The sequence below is a fragment of the Lithobates pipiens genome, unplaced genomic scaffold (genome assembly GCF_037356315.1).
Source record: "Lithobates pipiens isolate NorthernLeopardFrog02 unplaced genomic scaffold, aLitPip1_a1.2 Scaffold_10, whole genome shotgun sequence".
Taxonomy (NCBI): Eukaryota; Metazoa; Chordata; class Amphibia; order Anura; family Ranidae; genus Lithobates; species Lithobates pipiens.
This window is the reverse complement of record NW_027507686.1, coordinates 69,141,490-69,161,191: the sequence shown is the minus strand read 5'-3', so window position 1 is coordinate 69,161,191 and position 19,702 is coordinate 69,141,490. Positions and strand designations below refer to the sequence as shown.

At 45.8% G+C, this 19,702-nt stretch overlaps 1 protein-coding gene across 2 annotated transcripts in view; it reads left to right on the top strand.

Moving 5' to 3' along the window:
- Positions 1-19,702, top strand: part of BSCL2 (BSCL2 lipid droplet biogenesis associated, seipin) — a 78,496-nt gene that overhangs the window by 26,629 nt on the left and 32,165 nt on the right. For both annotated transcript variants that reach the window (XM_077455813.1, XM_077455812.1), the window contains exon 4: positions 507-650. In XM_077455813.1, the coding sequence (XP_077311939.1) occupies positions 507-650 (144 nt within the window). The remainder of the gene's footprint in view (positions 1-506; positions 651-19,702) is intronic.

Genomic DNA, 19,702 nt, shown 5'->3' with positions numbered 1-19,702 from the left:
TGGGCAGGAAAGGGGGGCTAAGTGCCTGGCATTGAAGTGGTTAATAACTTAATACAGGTTAAGCTTTCATATTTAGCAGGCATTTTGTAAAGTGTGTGTGTGTGTGTGTGTGTGTGTGTGTGTGTGTGTGTGTGTGTGTGTGTGTTTTTTTTTTTTATTTAATTTTTTTTAAATCCGCTAATAATGATTATATTTGTAGTGAAAATATTTTGATAAAGATTTGCGCAATTATCACAGAGCCTTAAAAATCAGTAGTACCTTCTTTTTATTCTACCATTCATGTGCCTTTAGAAAATGTATGGTTTGGGGGTCTTTTACAAACTCCTGAAAGCTGTAAGAGAAAAATAAAAATTGGAAAAATTGCAAAATTGGTCCAGCCAACTGAGTTTAAAAGTGGTGCACGGGGCCTGGTATTGAACGCATTAAGCTGGTATACATGTAATATTATGGAGTATATGTTTATAGAAAGATATTAACATACTTTCCCCCCCCCCCTCCACTTGTAGGTGCTGATGTACGGACAGCCTTACCGCATTACTCTGGAGCTCCAGGTCCCGGAGTCAACTGTTAATCAGGATCTTGGGATGTTCATGATCTCGATATCATGCTACACTCGTGGGGGGAAACAGATTGCCTACACTGCTCGATCAGTGAGTAACTGTCAGTTGCTTTCTTTCCATAAGCACATTTTGTAAATGTTTTTTATTTAAACTAGTCAAACTGCAGATGACTGGTGTATTACTGGCTGTACCAAATGTTCCTCCTGTGACCCTGAAGCAATGGACCTGTAATACAATAAGTGTCAAAGCCAATACTGGGACTTTTGTACATTGCGGTGACTTTGCATACGTTACCTGTAGAAAAAAATATGGCCTGCTGTTGCTCTGCTGAGATTCTAATTGGTTAAGAGTAGCTAGGGTGTCAAGTTGGATTAAATGCCAATGTGTAACTCCTGCTTTTACCTGAGTTGGCCACAGCAATTACAAAAAAGTCATTATTATTTTAAAGCTGAATTCCGGGATAAGCAAATGTCTAAATACATTAGTCATATGTATTCTTAAATCTTTGTGTCCTTTATGAATTTCTTTCAGATCTGTGCTGAAATCCAATGTGAAACATTACCTTTTGTGCAGGAGCTTCCTGTAATAGACCAGTCACTGCTGCTCTGTCCCCTTGTCCAGGGTTACTGGTCTTGTCTGCCTTTCCCCCCTACCCCCATTTAGTTTTCTGCAGATAGTGTGTAGTGGTTGATGATAATGCAATCTGGGCACCCCAAAAACTGTACGTGAAGACACAGGGCAGCCATGTTGTACAGAATTCATAAGTCATGACATTTTGTAGAATAGGAGACCCATAACAGCAGTGATCCCTTTTCCATAATCCCAGGAGGGCATCTTCTAAATTAACAAATGTTTAGTGGCATTTCAAACACCCTTATAGGGCTAGTGCAAGGATTTTTGACACCCTAGGCGAAACCTCACTTTGCCACCCCTTCCCTGAGTTCAGATTTCTAGATTTCTGATTATGCATTGCAGTCTCCTGTCATCACTGACATCCAGATCTTTGACAGCCATCGCTACACAGATGTAACCGGTACACTTAGGCCCCTTTCACACTGGGGCGGGGGTGGCGTCTGCAGTAAATCTCCGCTATTTTTAGCGGAGCTTTACCGTCGTATTTGTGGTGGTATTTGGCCGCTAGCGGGGAGCTTTAAACCCCCGCTAGCGGACGAAAAAGGGGTTAAAACCACCCGCAAAGCGCTGCTACAGTAGCGCTTTGCTGGTGGTATAGCCACGCTGCCCCATTGATTTCAATGGGCAGGAGCGGTGGATGAGCGGTATACATACTGCTCCAAAGATGCTGCTAGCAGGACCTTTTTAAACCGTTCTGCCAGCGCACCGCTCCAGTGTAAGAGCCCTCGGGCTTTCACACTGGAGTGAATGGAGCAGCTCTTTCAGGGAGCTTTGCAGGCGCTTTCTTAATGCCTGCAAAGCGCCCCAGTGTGAAAAGGGGTCTTAGCCTTGATTCACGCTATAAATTGCATGTATTTCACATAAAATTCAGTGTGGGGTGAATTGAGCCCATTCATTTTGAAAGAGGCTCAAATTGTGCCACGTTGCACAAACCTTGCAGGCAAATGCACTGAGTTTTGCGACCTGCATTTGAGCTCTCGTTAACATTGCACTGACACCCACTGTAGATTGTAAGGGCAGTGCAATTTGAATGCGGTGTAGGAAATGCACATGGATGGTGGGTTTCCTGCACCTTGTTCTAGAGCAGGGGTTGACAAATTTGCTTGGAATCTAGGAGCCAGCTAAAAAAGTTAGGAGCCAGGTCCGTGACGGCGATCTGGACCTGTCCCTGGCCTGACATGGAGACGAGTGAGGGGAAGATAGCCCCCAGCCCCCCACCTGTCTCCAAGTCATTTCCCATAGCTCTTAGAGGGACATTTTATTTTTTTATTTTTTTCAAATGACAAAGTTTTTTTAAATTGCATTTTAGTGTAAATATGAGATATGAGGTCTCTCTGACCCCAGATCTCATATACAAGAGGACCGGTCATGCTTTTTTCTATTACAAGGGATTTTTACATTCCTTGTAATAGGAATAAAAGTGACACACTTTAAAAAAAAAAAAAAAAAAAAAACTGTGAAAAAAATAAAAGTTAAAATAAGAAAAAAAAAAATATTTTAAACGCGCCCTGTCCCGCCAAGACCTCCTCTGTAACTTAAAACGTGCAACCTGTAGATTTTTTTTTAAACGTCGCCTATGGAGATTTTTAAGGGTAAAAGTTTGTCGCCATTCCATGAGCGGGCGCAATTTTGAAGTATGTCATGTTGGGTATCGATTTACTCGACGTAACATTATCTTTCACAATATAAAAAAAAATTGGGCTAACTTTACTGTTGTCTTATTTTTTTGTTATTAAATGCATTTCCCCAAAAAAGTGCGCTTGTAAGTCCGCTGTGCAAATACGGTGTGACAGACAGTATTGCAGCGACCACCATTTTATTCTCTAGGGTGTTAGAATAAAATATATATATAATGTTTAGGGGTTCTGAGTAAAGGGAAGGAGATGGAGCTTCCCCTACCTGCCAGCCTATTAGCATTGCTGGTTGTAATTCCAACGGCCACCACAAGAGGGCGCCAGATTCCAGAAGGAACCATAGGATCATAGAAGGCCTCAAAGCCGGGGGCTCAATTACCGGCCGTCGGCGGCGTGGCCCGATGCGATCACGCCGGGGGGGGGGGGTCCGCGGTGACAGGATACCCCCAGCTGTGATGCCCCAGGCGCCAGGTCGCAAATGCGACCTGGCGCCCGGGTTTTGTCTAGCCCTGTTCTAGAGTGAACTGGGGCCAAGTCTGGTGTGTGAGGGTCAGGTCTGTCTATGCCAGCAATCACCAGCCAGGATGGACAGGACAGATCCCTGGACCCCTCATCTCTGTGTACTCCAGGCCTGGCCAGTGATCAGGGATGGTAGCTCAGAGATTGTACAAAATCGTGGAGGATTTCCTTCTCCTAAAAGCATAGTGGCAATAAAGAATTGCTTCCATTAAAATGAGTTGCCTTGCGAGATGTAGCATAAATGGACCACATCATAAAAATATAATACTTTTTTTTTTTTTTTTTTTTTTTTATTGAAATCCATCTAAAAAAACAATGCGTCACAATGATTGTCAAGGATAAATATCAAATATTCTACACCACCAACACTCGACAACGTCGTCTTAACACGCAATGAGCCACTAGAAAACGTCAGTGCAGCACACTCATTGTATGTAGGGAGGGGCTGTCATATCCAGATAGACCACCCACCTAACCCTACAATCACTGGGATGACCAATTTTATTTATACCTTCTGGAAGGAATTTGAAGTGGATGCAGTGGATCCATGATCTGTCTGTGTCTTGGCAGCAAAGCACACACAACTCCTCTAATATTATAACCGGGGCAGCCAGCAGGATAGGTCTGTCAACCAGTGTGGGACAGTAATACTATATTTAACACATATAGAGTGTAGTTCAGTCAGTATTAGATGCTATAAGCAGTGCTACCATCACTGGTTGTGTCTCGCCCAACCTGTGTGGATCTGCATGTCTGCTGGGTGTCTGAAGCAATGACAGGACAATCAGTCACAAAGCTGCAGTCTGCTGCTTAACCCCACTACACAGGCCATCAGGATTTTCCCCTCCTCTCTGCACCCCTGTGTCCCCCAACTTTTGCCCCGGCAGAGTTTGGGCATCTCTTTTCCCTAGTCCTGAATGTCCCCCTCTCTGTGTGTGCAGATCCCTGGTGTCATTGTTCCCGGTTCAGACCCTGTACACATGGTTTGCCCTCTGGTGACATGTTGGCTACCTTTTTTCTGACTGGGCTGCAGCAACAGGTGGGAAATGTTGCCTGTTCTCCAGGCTCCACTGCAGGTTCCGGCGTCCTCACCAAGAGGAGAACAGAGCTGAGGAGAAACGGCAGAGATCTCAGATTGCCTGAGGGAAGAAGGGAGGGGAGGGGTTTTGGCCTGGCTCTTTCCCCTCCTGTTCTCACTGCTGCACAGTTGTCTGAAGACGCAAACACACACTAAAGGGAGGTTGGGAATGAAGTAGCTTACCAGCTGGATATTGTTAGCAGTGCTCTCCTGGTGGGAGAACACTCTGATCTTGCAGAGTGCCCGCACAGCTGAGGCTGAAGTCTTTGAGCCCTGGACATTGCTGGAAAGGCTGAGAGAGGGGAAGAGGTGGAGTTGCGGGGTAGATGAAATGTAAAACATCTCCCCTCCTGGGAGACTATTCGAGAACCGCAAGGTGCATCGGCTAGTGAGCAGTATCTTTTCATTCCATTGAAACATTAGATTGCAGCCTTGCATCACACGTCCACCTACCCATTACAAATAACTTTTTTGAGCACACATGCCAGCACAGCCCTGGGTCCCCAAGCCTTATCTCGGCTATCTATGCATTCCTAACTGGACGCCTGCCATCATCACCCTTCTTACATGGCCCAATGGGAAAGGGACCTGCGGGCCGCAATAGATTAAGAAGACTGGAGTAAGGCCTGGAAAATGGTAGCCAAATGCTTGTTTAATACAAATACCCTAGAAGCAGCATACAAAGTACTATTTCGCTGGTACTGTGTACCAGCCCGCACAGCTCAGGCCTTCCCTGGAAGTACTGACAGATGCTTTCGCAACTGTGGACAAGCGGGGTGATGTTATACATACGTGGTAGTCCTGGCTGAGGCTGGGGGTGTTTTTGGTCTAGGGTTTTCGGTTTGCTGCAGACACTCTTCCATCTAACGGTCCAACGGGACGCCAGGCTAGCCCTATTACATTGTCCGATACTAGACTTGCAAGGTCCCCAGTAGAAGTTGGCCACCTACCTCTTTATAGCTGCTAAGCGGACCATTGCTCAGGCCTGGAAGACCCAGCGGGTAGATCTTCAAGGGGTGAAGACGCGTATGACTGCTATGCTACTTCAGGAATGCATGTCCAGCATTGTGCACGATTCACACGCTAAATTTCTCAAGATCTGGGGCCCATGGATCTTTTAAGAGTTCCCTACACTCCAAGCAGCATGCCTAGGCCTGGTCTGACTCCCCTCGGTGGGGCGTCCGTGTCCGAGTTTCCCTGTCCCTTCCCTCCCTATTTTTTACTTTGACCTTCTTTCTCTTGTTTCTTAGCTCTTTTCACTTTTCTTAATAGCCTCTTAACGTTCCTAGCAATCACGGCTGCCCCCCATAGAAGGGGGTAACAGGAGACGGGCTTCCCTTCCAGGGACGATGAAGGGGACAGGACACTTTATACTGTAGCCTACCTCGATATCCTCCCCTAGCTACATTATGCTACCTGTTAATTGTGCTGGTTTGCCCTGGGGATTACTTTTTATGTTTGTAGCCCCTGCGAGGGCGTTTAATGAGCACATTACACTTGTTCACTCAAATTTTCAATAAACATATTGAAATAGAAAGGCAAAACACCAGAAGCGATAGGGGTGGCGAACTTTCTTGACACGCCAGCTCGGCACCCCCGACCGATGTGCACTTTAGGCTGTCGCATACCTTGCCAGCCCTGCACCCCTAACACAATACATATCTCAGTCTTGCTCCGACGATCAAGAAACCTTCAAGCTTTCAGGCTTGTGCAAGTAGACTCTTAACAGATATCCGCCCTAACTAATAGTTTCAGACTTCTCATCTGTCATAAATCGCTCAGCTGGTGGAATAGCTGAATACCCATTCCCTACTGGCTGTTAGTGGCCAGAGAATTCAGACTTCATAACTCCTCCGATAGCCGTACATGCCATAATAAGGACGTATTTTCCTCAATCAAATAATTAGCAGCATTTTAAACCCAAACACCACGCTCCTAGGAGAAATAACCATCTAACACCCAACATATTCAGTATCTCACAAAATTGAGTACACCCCCACCTTTTTTGTAAATATTTTATTATCTTTTCATGTGACAACACTGAAGAAATGACACTTTGCTACAATGTAAAGTAGTGAGTGTACAGCTTGTATAACAGTGTAAATTTGCTGTCCTCTCAAAATAACTCGCACACAGCCATTAATGTCTAAACCGCTGGTAACAAAAGTGAGTACACCCCTAAGTGAAAATGTCCAAATTGGGCCCAATTTGCCATTTTCTCTCCCTGGTGTCATGTGACTCGTTAGTGTTGCAAGGTCTTGGGTGTGTTAAATTTGGGATGGTTTTGCTCGCACTCTCTAATACTGGTCACTGGAAGTTCAACATGGCACCTCATGGAAAAACAACTGAGTATCTGAAAAAAGGGATTGTTGCTCTACATAAAGATGGCCTAGGCTATAAGAAGATTGGCAAGACCCTGAAACTGAGCTGCAGCATGGTGGCCAAGACCATACGGCGGTTTAACTACTTGCCATCCAGCCACCGTCGTACTGTGGCAGGTCAGCTCTCCTGCGCAAACTGCCATAGGTGTACTTCAGTCTTTGCACAGGAGATAGCAGGTCCGGCGGACATCGACCTGCGATTGTGGTATACAGAGGCAGAATGGGGAACTGCCTATGTAAACAAGGCGATTCTTCTGTTCCCAGTGATCGGGAACAGTGATCTGTCATGTCCCTGGTAGCCCATCCCCCCTAAAGTTAGAACACACCTAGGGTACACACTTAACCCATTCCCTGACAGTAATTTTTACATTGTTCATGAATTTTTAAAGCACTGATCAATGAAATGTCACTGGTCCCCAAAAAGTGTCATATGGGGTCAGATTTGTCTACCGCAGTCTCGCTAAAAATTGCAGATCGCTGCCATTACCAGTAAAAACTATAAAAAAAAAATGTAAAAAAAATGAAAAGTCCCTAAAGCTATCCCATAGTTTGTCGACTCAATAACTTTTGCGCAAACCAATCAATATACACCTGTTGCGATATTATTTGGAAAAGTATAATACAGCGCTCATAAGTTTACATACCCTGGCAGAATTTATGATTTCTTCATTTTTTAGAGAATATGAATAACGCAAACTTTTTTTTTCTTTCACTCATGGTCAGTGTTTGGCTGAAGCCATTTATTATCAATCAGCTGTGTTTACTCATACTCCTAAATCATAATGACCACAAACTACCCAAATGCTCCTGATCAAAAGTTTACATACCCTGGTGATTTTGGCTTGATGGCATGCACACAAGTTGACACAAAGGGGTTTGAATGGCTATTAAAGGTAACCATCCTCACCTGTGATCTGTTTGCATGTAATTAGTGTGTGTGTGTGTGTGTGTGTGTGTGTGTGTGTGTGTATAAGGCTCGATTCACATCTATGCATGTTGCTTTTGAGTGTTTTTGCAGTGCTTTTTGCGGTGCTTGCCACGATTTTTGGACACGCGATTTTGCCGCGTGTTTTTTTTTTTTTTTTTTTTTTCTTCTCCCTTCGTCTTTCAGGACAGCACCTGGAGAGAGCACAGCTCCACCCACTTTCCCAGGAAACTCTGCAGATCACTTTAAAGACCGGACACCTCCACCATGGCCTCAGTTGTAGTGTTTCCTCCGGCCATGGTGGAAGCGCTGCAGGGAACCAAGGGGTGTTGCGCTCTCTCCAGGTGGGGAGAGTTGGAGGCATACCATTGTTGCTGCTTCTTCTTCTTCTTCTTCTTCTTGGTACAGACCTGGCCCAGCTTCCTCCCTTCACGTGCGCGGGTTGCTCCGGTGTCCGCTCTCCTTCATACCCAGGGGGGTCAGGCCGTGGAGGTTCCCCCTCTTCTAGACCAGTGGCGGGGTCTGAGACAGGGCTGGGATTCATATCTCGCGCCGTTTGTTCAGGCTCATGCCTTCCGGGTCCGGATGACAAGCGCGTCATTCCGGCCGGGGGTGGGACTTCCGACGGTGCGACGCGGCTTCCGGTTCCGGCCGCTGGAACGCAGAGAGAGGGGGGCGGTCTCTTCGGCTGACATCACTTCCGGGATTGGTGTGGAATTTAAACTGATAAAAGCGCCCAGACGCCATTAATCCTCGCTGAATGATGGAGGAGGATCAATCGGCGGTAGCAGGAGCCACGATTGTCAGCCAGGCTCAGGTAAGCAGGGGCAGTGGTCTCTGTCATTACTGTTTGAGCCATGTCGTTTCCTCCCTTCCTTGCATTGGGAAGCCTGCAGCATTGTTTTCCTAGGATGCTATTTAGGAATAATGCTTTTCAATAGTTGTTTAGTGAGTCTGTGGGGGGATTCACTGGCTGAAGAGCAAATCGAATTTGAAAATTGTTAATCTGTTCTATTTTTGCAGCATGTGTGTTTTTTTTTTTTTTTTTTTTTTTTTTCTCTTTGTTCATGTGTATTGTAACTGAGGTTTTGGTTTTTTTTTTTTCCTTGGTATATTTCAGAAGGCGAAAGAAAAGACCAAACATGTTTCCCCTCCTAGCAAGAGGAGGTGTCCATCATGTAAAAACGTACTTAGAGATTCTTGTACTAAGGTGTTATGCAGGTCCTGCATAAGCGACTTGGTCAAAGAAGCAGCTTCCACTACCCCTGCATCACAGCAGGGAGAGCTGCTAAGTTCTTTTAGGAAAGAATTATCAGATACTTTTGAATCTTTCCGGTCTTATTTAGACAGGCGCCCAGCTGCAGGTAGTAGCTCAGCGCCCCGTTCTCACTCCCCAGCATCTGCATCCAGGGGGGGGCAGTGACCTGGAGGATGAGGAACATAGTAGGTCCTCTGCTTCTGGGGAGGAGGCAGAGGAGGTAAAGGAGGCTTCTGCTTCATCATCCCGGTATAAATTATCCTTAGAGGAGGTGGATGACCTGCTTAAAAATATCCACACTACTCTGAATATCACAGAGGATAAAACCCAACTGTCACTACATGACAAAATGTTTCAGGGTTTGGGCGAGGTGAAACAGTGTTCCCGTTGCATACGTTTCTATCCGAAACTATCAAAAAGGAATGGAGAGACCCTGAGAGGGCTCCTTTTTCTTTTCCGGGTCCCTCAAACGCAGGTTTTCCCTTGAAGAGGATAGCTCTCAGGTATGGAACAAGAAACCTAAGCTCGACGCAGCTTTTTCTCAGGTCTCAAGGAATACGGATCTTGCGTTTGAGGACATGGGTATCCTCAAGGATCCCATGGACAAAAGGGCTGATTCTCTCCTAAGGAAGGCTTGGGACTCAACATTGGCAAACCTCAAGCCAGCGATGGCTTCAAAAGTAGTAGCCAGAAATCTGGAGCACTGGCTGGAACAATTAAAAGACCATATCAAGGCAGGAACGCCTAGAAAGGACCTGCTCGATACCTTGCCTGTCCTCTTAAAAGCAGTGGGGTATATGGCGGATGCCTCGGCAGAATCAATTAAGATGTCAGCCAGGTCCTCAGCCCTGATAATCTCAGCCCGTAGGGCCTTATGGGAGAAGACATGGACAGGGGATACTGCCTCAAAAACCAAATTATGCGTTCTTCCGTTCGAGTGTGATTTGGTGTTCGGCCCTGACCTTGAAGCCATTCTGGACAGAACGGCCGACAAGAAGAAGGGCTTTCCTGTTAAAAAGAAGGTGATTTCCCCAGAGCACAAAATTTTTTCGTGCTTTTCGTAAGACCTCAGAAACCAAAGAGACAGGATATAGAAGGCGCTGGAAGCCGCAAAAGGGAAGGGGCAAGTCGGGAGTGTTATTCCGCCCCCTACCCCGAAGTGACGGTCAGTGCCAGTGACGGTCTTCCAACTGTAGGAGCAAGGTTACAGGCCTTTTTTCCGCAGTGGAAGTCAGTGACAGTCTGTTCATCCTCAAAACAATAAAAGAGGGTTACAGGCTGGAATTCGCTCATTCCCCCCGCACGGTTTTATGTAACCCAGGCTCCTCGAGATCCAGAAAAATCAGTAGCCACGATCTCTATTTTGCAAGAACTGATGCAGCAAAGGGTGATCATGTACGTTCCCCCCCCCGAGGAGGTAGGGCTAGGCTGTTACTCACACATCTTCCTTGTAAAGAAACCATCGGGCAAACTCAGATTGATTCTGAATCTGAAGATTTTAAACAAATCGATCAGATACAAGAGATTCAAGATGGATACAATTTTCTCGGTGAAGAGTCTTCTGATGCCAAACTGTTTTATGGCATCCATAGACCTAAGAGATGCATATCTCCATGTGCCTATGGCCATAGCTTCACAGAAATATCTGAGGTTTGCGGTCAGGACGGGAGGCTCGGTGCTACATTTCCAGTTCAGAGCTCTCCCGTTCGGTCTATCCTCATCTCTGAGGATATTTACAAAGATCGTAGCAGAGGCCCTAGCCCCCCTCAGAGTAGAAGGTATATCAGTCGTTCCATACTTGGACGACCTTTTAATATTTGCCAATACAAAACATCTATTGGAGAGGGACCTGGGAAGGACAGTAAGACACTTAGAGGGTCTCGGATGGCTGATAAACAGGGAGAAATCAAACATGATTGCATCTCAGTCGATAAAGTTCCTGGGATACACCATCGACTCCAGACAGGAAAAGATTTTTCTCCCAGTAGAGAAAATAGAAAAGGTTCAGAGTGCTGTGAAGAGGACCCAGACAAACCTGCCTATTTCTATCAGGGCAGCCATGTCAGTTTTGGGCCTCCTCACAGCATCCATCCCTGCAGTTCAATGGGCACGCCTTCATGCAAGGGATCTCCAACAGGCAATATTGACGAATTGGTCCTACGGGGAGTCCCTGGAGAAGCAATTCAGGATGCCCCCTCAGGTCCAGAGAAAGCTCTGGTGGTGGAGGAGTCACTCAAATCTAGACAGGGGTCTACTTTGGTGTTTTCCGGTAGACCAGAGGTTGACTACAGATGCAAGCTCCTGGGGGTGGGGTGCCCACCTGGAAGGACAGATGGCCCAGGGGAGCTGGACAGTCAAAGAGGCCAGGAGATCCTCCAATTGGAGGGAACTCAGGGCCATCCTGCTCGGACTATGGGCCTTCAAAGAAGTGGTTCAAGGTCTCCATATCCAGGTCTTATCCGACAACGCCACAGCTGTATCCTATATAACAAGGCAGGGGGGCACAAGAAGCAGGGTGCTGCTATCCCTGGCCAGTCAGATTCTGTCATGGGCCGAAAGCAACCTGAGGTCCATATCAGCAGTACACCTAAAAGGAGACCTGAATGTTGTAGCGGATTTTTTGAGCAGGGAAAAAATTCGGGAGTCAGAAGCCTGAACCCCGATGTTTTTCAAGATCTGACAGTGAGATGGGGTCTGCCTCAGCTCTATTCACGTCAAGGAGCAACACCAAAGTGAAGGCCTTCTTCTCTTTAAACAAGCAAGATCAGGCAAGGGGACTGGATGCCCTAGCACAACCGTGGAACTTCCACTTGTGCTACGCTTTCCCCCCTTTTCAGATGATCCCTTTGGTTCTGAGGAAATTGCAGGGGGAATCCACAAGTCTGATTCTAGTGGCTCCCTTTTGGCCCAAAAGGACATGGTTTGCAACCATACAGAGGATGGCGGTGGGACCCCACCGGGCTCTTCCGTTTCTAAGGGATCTCCTAACCCAGGGACCTCTTCAGCATCCGAATATCGGGCAACTCAACCTAACTGGGTGGTTACTGAGGAGCAAATCTTAAAAAGAAAGGGGTTATATGACAAACTCGTCACAACCCTCTTAGGAAGTAGAAAAGATACTACTAGGTCAATTTATTTTAAAACGTGGAAACGTTTTAACTCCTGGTGCCTATCAAAGGAATTCCCTCCCCAGGAGATACTTTCGGTTCTTGAATTTCTCCATGAGGGCATGGAACTAGGGTTGGCAGCCAGTACCCTGAAGGCACAGGTGGCTGCTTTATCGTTTTTTTTTCTTGAGAGACAGTTATCTCAAGAACCGCTTATTAGATTTTTTTTAAGGCATTGGCCAGAGCTAGGCCTATACCATTTAAGTTTTTTCCGAAATGGGACTTGTCATTGGTTCTACAGGAATTAACCAGAGAACCTTTTGAACCCCTAGAAGAAGCGACTATCAGATTTTGGTCGCTTAAGTTAATTCTTTTAGTGGCTATTACATCTGCTAGAAGAGTAAGCGAGTTACAAGCCTTATCAATAGTGGAGCCTTTCTGTTATATATTTCCGGACCGGGTGGTTCTTAAAACTGACCCGGGTTTCCTACCAAAGGTCTCAACAGCCTTCCATAGGACGCAGGAAATGGTTCTACCTACCTTTTTGTCCTTCACCTTCAAATGCTAAGGAGAAGTCTTTTCATAGCCTAGATGTAAGAAGGTGCCTATTACACTACCTAGAGATCACAAGTAAGTTCAGGAAGTCAAACTCTCTCTTCGTCGTATTCTCAGGACCACGGAAGGGCTTTAGTGCGTCCAAAAATACTATAGCTAGGTGGCTACGAATGGCTATTAGGGAAGCCTATAGAGCATCCGGAGTAGAGCCCCCCCTCAGGGGTAGTCGCCCATTCCACTCGGGCAGTAGCAACATCCTGGGCGGAAAGAGCAGGGGCCTCTCCAAATCGGATCTGTAAAGAGGCTACGTGGACAAGCTTCTCCACCTTCACCCGCCACTACAGGTTGGACCTGCTTTCAGCTTCAGATCAATCGTTTGGCAGAAGGGTTCTGCAGGCGGTGGTCCCACCCTAGAGTAAGTACTCTTATCTCCAGGTGCTGTCCTGAAAGACGAAGGGAGAAAACCCTAGTTAGACTTACCGGTAACGGTATTTCTACGAGTCTTTCAGGACAGCGCCGATGACCCACCCTAGATTGTATTTGAAAAATGTGGTGTTATTGCTATGTTCTGCTTATTTAATTTCAGCATGGCTGGAGGTACTCTATGAACAACTGAGGCCATGGTGGAGGTGTCCGGTCTTTAAAGTGATCTGCAGTGTTTCCTGGAAAAGTGGGTGGAGCTGCGCTCTCTCCAGGTGCTGTCCTGAAAGACTCATAGAAATACCGTTACCGGTAAGTCTAACTAGGGTTTTTTTTATTTATTTTTTTTACACTGTGGTTGCTTGGCAACCAGATATATACAGTGAAAAAAAAAAAACGCGGTACTTGCGTTATGCAGGTCCATTGACTACTATTACATGCAAAATGCTGCATTTTCCATGAAAAAAAGTCCCCGACCCTTTCCGAAAACGCAGAGGCACAAAAATGCATTGATGTGAACATGTTCCATAGGAACCCATGTTAAAAAATTTCCTTGCATTTCTGTAAAATGCATCAAACGCGCTAGTGTGAATCGAGCCTTAAAGGGCAATGAGTTTCTGGACTCCTGACAGACCCTTGCATCTTTCATCCAGTGCTGCACTAACGTTTCTGGATTCTGAGTCGTGGAGAAAACAAAATAATTGTCAATGGATCTGCGGGAAAAGGTAGTTGAACTGTATAAAACAGGAAAGGGATATAAAAAGATCCAAGGAATTGAGAATGACAATCAGCAGTGTTCAAACTCTAATCAAGAAGTGGAAAATGAGGGGTTCTGTTAAAACGAAATCACGGTCAGGTAGACCAACTAAGATATCAGCCACAACTGCCAGAAAATTTTTTGGGATGCAAAGAAAAACCCTCAAATAACTTCAGGTGAAATACAGGACTCTCTGAAAACCTGTGGTGTGGCTGTTTCAAGATACACAATAAGGAGGCACTTGAAGAAAGATGGGCTGCGTGATCGAGTCGCCAGAAGAAAGCCAATACTACGCAAATGCCACAAAGAAATCCCACTTGCAATATGCCAAACAGCACAGACGAGCCTCAAACCTTCTGGCACAGTCATAGAGGCAATTCAGTTTGCATTGTGCGCTATACAAGTATTTCTTTCATTTGGAGTGATGAGACCAACATTTAGCTTTTTAGCCACAACCATAAAGTCAACAAGGCTTATAATGAAAGGTACACCATTCCTACTGTGAAACAGGTGGATCGCTGATGTTTTGGGGATATGTGAGCTACAAAGGCACAGGAAATTTTGGTCAAAATTGATGGCAAGATGAATGCAGTATGTTATCAAAAAATACTGGAGGAACATTTGCATTCATCAGCCAGGAAGCTGTGCATAGGATGTACTTGGACACTTCAACATGACAATGATCCAAAACACAAGGCCAGTCGACCTCTCCTTGGCTATAGCAGAATTAAAGTGAAGGTTCTGGAGTGTCCATCTCAGTCTCCTGACCTTCAATATCATTGAGCCACTCTGGGGAGATCCCAAACGTGCAGTTCATGCAAGACAGCCCAAGAATTTACAGGAACTGGAGGCTTTTTGCCAAGAGGCATGGGCAGCTTTACCATCTGAGAAGATAAAGAGCCTCATTCACAAATACCACAAAAGACTTCAAGCTGTCGTGTTAAAGTGGGCAATACACGCATATATATATATATATATATATATATATATATATATATATATATATATATATATATATATATATATATAAAAAAATCTCTATATCCCTTCGTCTTTCAGGTCAGGACAGCACCTGTAGAGAGCGCATCTCCACCCACTTTCCCAGGAAACACTGCAGTCAGTTTTTCTTTAAAGACCAGATGCTTCCAGCATGGCCTCAGTTGTAGTGTTTCCTCCGCCATGGAACAGCTGCAGGGAACCAGGGGTGTGCTACACTGTCTCCAGGTGTGGAGAGTATGGGGCATTCCTGTATTAGGTGATTGTGTGTTTTTTTTTTTTTTCTTCCAAGGCCAGCCCAGCTTCCTCCCTTGCGTGCGGTGGATGCTCCGGTGTCCCCTTCTCTTCATACCCGGCGAGGGTCAGGCTGCTGGGGGTTTCGTTTGAATTCCCTAAAGCCTCATGCCTTCCGGGGTTCCGATTGGCCAGTGCGTCATTTCGGCCAGGGGGGGGGGGGGGGACTTCTGGTGGCGCAACGTGGGTTCCGGCCATTGGAGTGCAGGAGGAGGGGGCGGTCTTCCTCCCGGCTGACATTTCCGGCCCTCGCAGCGGTGAGCGGCCCGGGAAAATTTAAATAAAAATGTACAAAACACCGTTCAGACCTTGCGGCAATGGAGGAGGAACAAACAGCAGTGGCAGGAGCAGGAGCCACACAAGTCAGCCAGGCTCAGGTAAGCAGAGACAGTGGTCTCTGTCTATTACTATATGGGCCAGGTATTGTTTTTCCCTTCCTTAGATATTGGGGGAATTTTTGGAAGCATGCAGCAATCTTATTGTTTGATGTAACAGGAAGAATGTATATCTGCTTTTTAATAGTGAATCTTTGGGGGGATTTACTGGCTGTGGAGCAAAGACAGGAGTTAAAGGGATAGCTCCTCTGTTTTTTGGCAGCATGATGTTTGTTTAATGGAAATGGTATTTTTGGTGTATTTCAGAAAGTTAAAGAAAAGACCAAACATTCCTCCCCTCCTACTAAAAGGAAATGTCTGTCATGTAAAAATGCTCTAAAGGAGTCCTGGACCAAGGTGTTATGCAGGTCCTGCATAGCAGACTTGGTTAAAGAGGAAACCATTCCTGCTACACCTGCGACTCAGCAAGGAGAATTATTAAACTCCTTCATTTGAAACGTTCTGATCCTATCTGGATAAACGCCCAGCTGCAAGTAGTGGTGCAGTACCCCGCTCTCATTCATCTGTTGCTGTATCCAGAGTGGGCAGTGTCTCAGAGGATGAGGAGCAAAGTGTTTTTTCAGATTCCGGGGAGGAAACGGATGAAGTGAAAGAAACTTCTTCCGCTTCTTCTCGGTATAAATTATCCTTGGAGGAGGTGGATGATCCTTTGAAAAAATATCCACACAACTCTCAATATCTGAGGATAAAGCTCCGTTTATCGTTACACGATAAAATGTTTCAGGGCATGGGCGAGGTGAAACATGGTTTTTCATGTGCACAAGTTTCTATCGGAAACTATAAAGAGGGAATGGAAGGACCCAGAGGGGGCCCCTTTCTTTTCCAGATCCCTCAAATGGAGGTTTCCTTTTGAAGAGGATAAAACAAAAAAAACAAAGCTTGATGCGGCTTTTTCTCAGGTTTCAAGGAACACAGACCTCGCGTTTGAGGACATGGGTATCCTAAAGGATGCCATGGACAAGACGGCAGACTCCCTATTAAAAGCGTGGGATTCAACCCTAGCAAATTTAAAGCCAGCTATGGCCTCAACGGTGGTAGCCAGGAACTTGGAGCACTGGCTGGAACAATTAAAAGCCCGTATCAAGGCAGGAACTGCCCATAAAGACCTGCTGGATATGCTGCCGGTACTACTGAAGGCAGTGGGGTTCATGGCAGATGCCTCAGCTGAATCTGTAAAAATGTCAGCCAGATCCTCAGCATTGATAAACTCAGCTCATAGAGCTTTATGGGTTAAGACATGGACTGGTTATACAGCCTCAAAAGCCAAATTATGCGATCTGCCCTTTGAAGGGGGTTTGGTTTTTGGCCCTGATCTTGAAGCCATACTGGATAGGACGGATGATAAGAAAAAAGCCTTCCCAGTAAAGAAGGTGATCCCTCAGGGCAATAAATTTTTTTTTTTTCTTTTTGAAAAACCCCAGACACAAAAGAAACAGGTTACAAAAGACCCTGGAGATCTCAGACAGGCAGGGGTAAGTCGGAGTCCTTTTTCGCCCCCCTACCCCTAATGCAAAAAGCCAGTGACCGTCCTCCGACTGTGGGAGCAAGGCTGCAAGCCTTTTTTCCACAATGGAAGATAACAACCAGCCCGTATATCCTCAAGACTATAATGGAGGGTTACAGATGGAGTTCTCTCAAACCCCACCTGTTTGTTTTTTGTCACTCAGGCTCCCAGAGACCTAGCGAAATCTATGGCCATGACTTCGATCTTGCAAGAATTGATTCAACAGAGGGTGATCATAAATGTTCCCCCCCAAAGGACAGGGATGCTATTCGCACATATTTCTTGTATAAAAAGCCTTCAGGCAAATTCAGATTGATTCTGAACCTGAAGATGCTAAACAGATCAATCAGGTACAAGAAATTCAGAATGGATGCAATTTTTTCAGTAAAGGGTCTCTTGACCCCAAGCCGTTTTTATGGCGTCCATAGACTTGAGAGATGCGTATCTCTGTGTACCTATAGCCCCAGCATCGCAAAAACACCTAAAGTTTGCGGTCAAGATGGGAAGCTCAATTCTACACCTTCAGTTCAGAGCTCTTCCTTTCGGGCTGTCCTCCTCCCCGAGGATATTTACAAAGATTGTAGCAGAGGCCTTAGCACCCCTCAGAGTGAAGGGTATATCGATTGTCCCATATTTAGACGACCTAATATTTGCCAAAACAAGGGATCTGTTAGAGAAGGATCTGGTAGGGACAAAGACACCTGGAAGGTCTAGGCTGGATAATAAACATGGAGAAGTCGAACATGACTTCATCTCAGTCAATAAAATTCCTCGGGTATACCATCGATTCCATACAGGAGAGAATCTTTATCTCGGAGGAAAAGATGGAGAAGGTTCAAGATGCCGTGAAAGACCCAGACAAACCTACCAATTTCTATCAGGGTGGCTATGTCAGTATTGGGTCTCCTCACGGCATAAATGCCAGCAGTAGAATGGGCACGTCTCCATGCAAGGGATCTCCAGCAGGCAATTTTAAGAAATTGGTCCTATGGAGAATCCCCGGAAAAGTTTATCAGAATGCCCCCTTGAGTTCAGAGGAAGCTCTGGTGGTGGAGGAGCCGCTCAAATCTGGACAGGGGCCTGCTCTGGTCTTTCCCCACAGGGAGGAGATTGATAACAGATGCAAGTTCCTGGGGTTGGGGTGCCCACCTGGAAGGACAGATGGCTCAGGGAAATTGGACAAACAGGGAAGCCAGGAGATCATCCAATTGGAGGGAACTAAGGGCTATTCTCCTAGGACTATGGGCCTTTGAGAAAATGGTCCAGGGTCAACATGTCCAGGTGTTGTTGGACAACGCCACAGCAGTGGCCTATATAACAAGGCAAGGAGGCACGAGGAGCAGGGTGTTGCTATCCTCGGCCCTTCAGATCCTGTCCTGGGCAGAAGACAACTTGAGGTCCCTAACAGCGGTGCACCTAAAACGAGATCTGAATACAGTAGCAGACTTTCTGAGCAAAGAAAGGATATTGGAATCAGAATGGAGCCTAAACTCAGAGGTATTCCAAGGGCTAAGCGAAAGGTGGGGAGCTCCTCAAGTCGATTTGTTCTTATCCCAGAGCAATGCAAAAGTGAAGACCTATTTTTCACTAAACAGACAAGATCAAGCTAGAAGATTAGATGCACTAGCACAACCGTGGAACTTCCACTTGTGCTATGCCCCCCCCCCCCCCTTTTTAGTTGATACCCTTGGTATTAAAGAAGATACTACAGAAAGAGGCCACGAGTATTATTCTAGTGGCTCCTTTTTGGTTCTCAACTGTTCAGAGGATGGCGGTGGAGCCTCACTGAGTTCTTCCTCTCGGGAGAGATCTCCTAACCCAGGGACCCCTTCAACATCCAAACGTAGAATACCTTAGACTAACGGTGGTTACTAAGAAGCCGATCGTAAAAAGAAAAGGCTTGTCAGACAAACTGGTTTCAACCTTTTTAAGTAGCTGAAAAAAGGTTACTGGGGCAATTTATTTTAAAAGTGGAAACGCTTTAATTCCTGGTGCACAACAACAACAAAAAAAGTTTTCACCATGGAAATCCCTTCGGTTTTAGAATTTTTCCATGAGGGAATGGAGATGGGGTTGGCGACTAGTACCCTGAAGGTCCAAGGGGCTGCTTTATCGGTTTTCCTGGAAAGACAACCATCTCCGGAGCCGCTTATTAGATTTGTAAGGCATTGTTCAGGGCAAAGGCCAATGCCTTTTAATTTTTTTCCAAAATGGAATCTATCTTTTGGTTCTACAAGGTTTGACCAAAAAACCTTTTGAACCTCCAGAGGAAGCGACAATCAAATTATGGTCGCTAAAACTAGCCTTTTTTAGTGGCAGTTACTTCAGCTAGAAGGGTAAGCGAGTTGCAAGCCCTATCTATAGTAGAACCTTTCTGTTATATATTTCCAGACCGGGTAGTGCTGAAAACTGACCCGAGTTTCCTGCCAAAAGTTCCGACAGAATTTCATAGGACACAAGAAATAATTCTCTACCTTTTGCCCTACACCATCCAGCTCTAAGGAGAAGTCTTCCCATAGCCTGGGCGTGAGAAGGTGTTTACTACACCATCTAGAAATCGCAAGAGAATTTAGAAGTTCAAATTCGCTCTTTATTCTGTTTTCAGGACCACGTAAAGCAGGTATCTGCAATTAGTGGACCTCCAGCTGTTGCAAAACTACAAGTCCCATCATGCCTCTGCCTTTGG